Source organism: Saccopteryx bilineata, chromosome 4 (assembly GCF_036850765.1).
Source record: "Saccopteryx bilineata isolate mSacBil1 chromosome 4, mSacBil1_pri_phased_curated, whole genome shotgun sequence".
NCBI lineage: Eukaryota > Metazoa > Chordata > Mammalia > Chiroptera > Emballonuridae > Saccopteryx > Saccopteryx bilineata.
In genome coordinates this window covers 3237301-3243300 of record NC_089493.1, presented here as the reverse complement: position 1 = coordinate 3243300, position 6000 = coordinate 3237301, and the positions used below count along the sequence as shown (strand labels likewise).

Below are 6000 nucleotides of genomic sequence, written 5' to 3'. Positions count from 1 at the left end.
TTCGGGGGTGCTCTAGTGCTCCGAGCGCTGGCAACCCGCTGCCTCTGTCACCCGCCGGGACCCGCCAAAAGGTCCGGGCCTTGGGCACCGCCCCCTGTGCTGGGGATAGAACCAAGTCGCCCCTAGCAACAGCAGCCGGACCGGCTTTCTCGGCCGCGCTGATTGGCCGAACTCCAGGAGGGCGGCAGTGTCGTCACTTCCGGCATCCGGAGTCAGCAGAGGAAGCTATCGGGCGGCCATCTTGGGTCCGTGGGACTCGGAGTTTCCAGGAGAGGCGGCGGCGGCGGCTGTGGCCACCGGGCGGAGGCTGAGGCGGAAAGCGAGCCGGAGGGAGAAAAGCAGTCAGACGCAGGCGCTGCCTCCGCAGACCCCTCCATGGTCGGTGCCCGCAGCCCGCGGCGGCCTGTCTTGCGCTCCACCTCCTTCTCATCCTCCTCCGCCTTCTCTTCAGGGGCCGCCGGCGGCGCTGTGTGGAGGCCCCAGCTCTGAAACCCGCGGAGCGACGGGCTCAGGAGGAGGCGAGGGGCCCGGGCCCGCGGAGCGCCCTGAGGCGCCGGGACGTCGGCGGCCCGCCCCGCAGCCCGCCGCCGCCGGCCCGCCCCCGCCGTGCGCGGGGGCTCCTCGGCGCGGCCGCCGGGGCCGGGGGAGCATGAGCCCCGGACCCCGCCGGGGGACGGCCCGCGCCCGGCCGGGGATCTAGACGGCCGTGGGGGAGGGGAACCACCTTCCCGCGGCGCTGCTCCGGAGCCGCCGGCCGCCTGAGGACGCCGCCGCGGGCCCCTGCGGCCGCGCTCTTCCGTTCCCCCCGGCGGCGCCGTGCAGAAGCGAAGCGAAGGAAGATGTCTACGCGGACTCCGTTGCCCACGGTGAATGAACGGGACACTGAGAACGTAAGTGGCCCCGGGCATCCGTCCCGTTGCGTCCCGGCTCGGAGCGCTCGCTTCCTGGGCAGGATCCGGGAAGTGCGCTCGCGAGCCGGTGGCGGGCTCTGCGGAGCTCGGCGCCGGCTCTGCCCGCGCTCCTGCTCGCTCGGAGCGGTCGGGCGGCAGGCCTGGCCGCAGGGCCGCCCAGGGGGGTTGGCCGGACGAGTGGACTGGCTCGCACGTGGGCTGGAGCTGAGCTCGGCGGGGTTCTGGGGGCACCGCGCGGGGAGGCGGGTAGCGCGCGCGCAGCCCGTGCGTCTAGAGAAGGAGCCTTGAGTTTTGCCCGCTGCACCTTCTTTGTAAAACGCCAGCGACAGCGTTTGGAGGGAACGACAGCTGGTAGTAGACGCTCTGTCGGGGACGTGTTGCCGCCGCACGGGTGCTTTCTGAACTCTTCTGTAGAAAGAAACTTCGCCGCACTTGCCCTGTGCGTGTTGTGAGGTCATCCCTGGCAAGCGAGCGCCATCCATCACCGAGGAAGCGCTTCCTTGCTCTGCCCGTGTCCGTGGTTTCAAGTGAGACCTGAGACGCGGAGGGCCGGTGGGGTCCACTTGTGTGCTGGACGGCCCCCAGGTGGTGTCATTTGTGTGTGGCAGCCTGGTCGCCAGCTCCCGTGGAAGTGTGTGACTGTGGAGTGCGCGGCCAGCGCACCACGCAGGTAGTGCTGTGGGGGCCGCTCCTCCTCTACCTGAGACTGATAAGAAAATTCAGAAAATTACACAGAGAAGCTGAAAGCCGTAGACTAGGTTAGCTAGTACTGTCGTTTTCTCATAGACCTTTTGAACCTGTTTTTGACTTTGTCAACCTGTTCTTTCACTACCCTTTGTGGAGCAAGCAAAAAAGTGATATGATTAACTTTCGTCATTGGCTTGTACTCAGAAGCAGAATCTTACATTGGGCCAGAGCAGGTGCTCCATACTTGCTAAATAAAATGAAGCCAAAAACTGTCATAGCAGATGTGTGATAATGAAGGATTTATTACCCAATTGTTCTTTACCTGGTTATCTGGTGAATTTGTGGAATATGTTGTAGTCTTTTTGTTTGTCATTAGAAATTACTAACTTTATTCTTAAAAAGGCAATGTAAGATCTGGAGAGCGCCTTTATTATCATGGAATGTATTTAAAATTGAATTTTTTACAGTGTTATAATCAGAGGTTTGTAGCACATTATGTGTTAATTTATCGTGCCCTGTTCCATTTTTTAAAAATTTTATTTTATTTATTTATTTACAGGGACAGAGAGTCAGAGAGAGGGACAGATAGGGACAGACAGGAACGGAGAGAGATGAGAAGCATCAATCATCAGTTTTTCGTTGCGACACCTTGTTCATTGATTGCTTTCTCATATGTGCCTTGACCTTGGGCCTTCAGCAGACCGAGTAACCCCTTGCTCAAGCCAGCGACCTTGGGTCCAAGCTGGTGAGCTTTGCTCAAGCCAGATGAGCCCGTGCTCAAGCTGGTGACCTCGGGGTCTCAAACCTGGGTCCTTCCGCATCCCAGTCCAACACTCTATCCACTGCGCCACCTCCTGGTCAGGCCCCTATTCCGATTTTAACATGGGTATTGGCATGTCCTGGACGGAGTTGGGTGTCTTTTACAGTGTGGTGCCCTTGTATCAGTGTTACACATCTGGCGTATACCATATTGTTTACCTACTATTACTGAACCACTGCTAAATATTAGACTTCTTGCCAATTCAGTAGTGAGGGTATAGGAATGAATGGGAGCTCTCAGTCTTCTGAGCAGCTAGCTCATTTGCTAAAGTCAGGTTTATTGAGATAGAACATTCATTCTTATGTACAGTTTGATTAGTTTTTTTGACAAATGTATAGCCATGTAACTACCATCACAGTCAAGATATAGAATTTCCGTTATCCCAAAAGGTCCCTTATAACCCTTTATAGTCAGTCCCCTCTCCCTTTCCCTAGCCTGGCAACCACTTATATGTTACTTGTCCCAATAGTTTTCCCTTTTCTAGAATGTTATATAGATGATGTCAAAGTACAGTATGTTACCTTGTGTCTGGCATCTCTTTTGAGGTTGATACACATTTGTGTGTGTGCCAGTGGTTTGTCATTTGGATGTACCACAGTTTTTTAAAATCCATTCACCAGTTGACAGACGTTTTGGTTAGTATAGCTAGAACAGCTTTTTCTTTCTTTCTTTTTTTTTTTTTAAGCAAGAGACAGAAAGAGGGACAGAGGAACAGGCAGGAAGGGAGAGAGATGAGAAGCATCAATTCTTCATTGCAGCACCTTAGTTGTTCATTGATTGTCTTCTCATATGTGCCTTGACGGTGAGGAGGAGGGGCTACATCAGAGCAAGTGACTCCTTGCCCGAGCCAGTGACCATGGGGTCATGTCTGTGATCCCATGCTCAAGCTGGTGAGCCTGCGCTCAAGACAGCAGGCAAGGCAACCTCAGGATTTTAAACCTGGGTCCTCTGTGTCCCAGGCCACCGCCTGCTAATGCAAGTTAATCTGGTTTGCTTTTTTTTTTTTAATTTTTTTTAGTTTTTAACTTTATTTAGTTTTTTTTTTAATTTTAATTTTTATTTATTCATTTTTTAGAGAGGAGAGAGAGAGGGGGAGAGAGAGAGACAGAAAGGAGAGAGAGAAGGGGGGAGAAGCTGGAAGCATCAACTCCCATATGTGCCTTGACCAGGCAAGCCCAGGGTTTCGAACCGGCGACCTCAGCATTTCCAGATCGACACTTTATCCACTGCGCCACCACAGGTCAGGCCAACTTTATTTAGTTTTTTTAGAGAGAGAGACAGAGAGTGAGAGAGAAAGAGAGAGAGAGAAGGGGGAGGAGCAGAAAGCATCAATTCCCATATGTGCCTTGACCAGGCAATCCCAGGGTTTTGAACCAGCGACCTCAGCATTCCCAGGTCAACACTTTATCAACTGTGCCACCACAGGTCAGGCAGTTAATGTTTTTTAACCTAACAAGCACAACTATCTGTTGAGTCAAGCTGTTTGGGCCTTTCAAAAAAATTGATTTCGCCTTGATCTGGTGGCTCAGTGGATGAAGCATCATCCCCATACACTGAGGTACTGGTTTTATTCAATAGATCCTCGGTCAGGAGATGTAGGAGAAACCATCAATGAGTGCACAACTAAGTGCAACAAGTTGATGCATGTCTCTCTCTCTCTCAACTCAATAGGGAAATAAATTTTAAAAAGCTAACCTCTGAAGAATGAATGTTTTTTATTCAGTTGAAGTATTTGAGAAGCCCTGGTCAGGTAGCTTAGTTAGAGCTTCGTCACAGAATGCCAATGTCATGGGTTTGATCCCCAGTCAGGGCACATAGAAGAATCAACCAATGAATGAATAAATAAATAGAACAACAGAGTAATGTGTTTGTTTGTTTGTTTGTTTGTTTGTTTTGAGAGGAGGAGTGATAGACAGACTCCTGCATGCGTACTGGCAACCCCTGTCTGGGACCAATGTGCGAATCAACCGAGCTATTGTCAGTGCGCTGGCCGATACTTGAACCAGTTGAGCCACTGGCTATGAGGGGAAGAGAAGCAGATAGTTGCTTCTTCTGTGTGACCTGCCTGGGGATCAAACCCAGGATGTCCATACCCTTGGCTGACTCTATCCACTGAGCCAACCTGCCAGGGCCAAATTAATGTTTTTCTTTCTCTCCCTCCCTCCTTAAGAAAAAAAAAATCAATAAATAAGGTTTTTTTGGTTTTGTTTTGTTTTTTTTTCTGTATTTTTCTGAAGCCAGAAACGGGAGAGACAGTCAGACAGACTCCAGCATGCGCCCGACCGGGATCCACCTGGCACGCCCACCAGGGGTCAACGCTCTGCCCGCCAGGGGGCAATGCTCTGCCCCTCCGGGGCATCGCTCTGTTGTGACCAGAGCCACTCTAGCGCCTGAGGCAGAGGCCAAGGAGCCATCCCCAGCGCCCGGGCCATCTTTACTCCAGTGGAGCCTTAGCTGCAGGAGGGGAAGAGAGAGACAGAGAGGAAGGAGAGGGGGAGGGGTGGAGAAGCAGATGGGCGCTTCTCCTGTGTGCCCTGGCCGGGAATCGAACCCGGGACTTCTGCACGCCAGGCCGACGCTCTACCACTGGCCAACTGGCCAGGGCCAATAAATAAGAAGTTTTTATTTTATTTTATTTTATTTTATTTTATTTTATTTTATTTATTCATTTTTAGAGAGGAGAGAGACAGAGAGAGAGAAGGGGGGAGGAGCTGGAAGCATCAACTCCCATATGTGCCTTGACCAGGCAAGCCCAGGGTTTCAAACCGGCGACCTCAGCATTTCCAGGTCGATGCTTTATCCACTGCATCACCACAGGTCAGGCAATAAGAAGTTTTTAGAGAAGTGTTTGGAAGCCTTGTCTGGCTGGCTCAGTGGTAGAGCGTCAGCTCAGCCTACAGAAGTCCTGGGTTCAATTCTCGGCCAGGGCACACAGGAGAAGCGCCCATCTGCTTCTCCAACCTTCCCCCTCTCCTTTCTCTCTGTCTCTTCCCCTCCCGCAGCCAAGGCTCCATTGGAGCAAAGTTGGCCCAGGCACTAGAATGGCTCCAGTTGCAATGGATCAACGCCCCAGATGGGCAGAGCATTGCCCCCTATTGGGCTTGCTTGCTGGGTGGATCCTGGTTAGGTGCATGTGGGAGTCTGTCTCTCTACCTCCCCTTTTCTCACTTCAGGGAAAAAAAAAAAGGTGGGAAAAGATTTTATAGACTTCAATTTGAAGTTCATCTTCATTTCTTATGTAGATTAGGGGAAGGTAGAAATTTGTAGTGAGTAAAATATTAGTCATTTTGATTATTTATGTAGCAAATGATTATATATTGTAATTATAAGAGACCTGTACATAGCTTAATATAAAATAGTGCCTGTTATTTTTACTATCAGAGAGAATTCTGGATATAGTCAAATTTTATCTGGAATTTGTTCCCAAGCTGGAGTAAGAGTCAGGGAATGCAGCCTCTTCTGATCACCACTGGGAGAACTAAAGCAGATATTTACTTCTTTCACATCCATTTTAAACTTTCAAATTAAACTCAAGGAGAAAACACATCTCTTCTGTCAGAATCTCCCAGCTTTAATGTTCTT

General features: G+C 51.2%; 1 protein-coding gene across 5 annotated transcripts in view; it reads left to right on the top strand.

The window, feature by feature from the left end:
• The first annotated feature begins 202 nt into the window (after window positions 1-202).
• The window catches only part of MARK3 (microtubule affinity regulating kinase 3), a 108349-nt gene continuing 102551 nt past the window's right edge, over window positions 203-6000 (top strand). For 3 of the 5 annotated variants that reach the window (XM_066273264.1, XM_066273265.1, XM_066273260.1), the window contains exon 1: window positions 203-890. In XM_066273264.1, the coding sequence (XP_066129361.1) occupies window positions 840-890 (51 nt within the window). In that variant the 5' untranslated portion in view covers window positions 203-839. The remainder of the gene's footprint in view (window positions 891-6000) is intronic. The other 2 variants (XM_066273263.1, XM_066273261.1) reach the window with 1 other exon arrangement.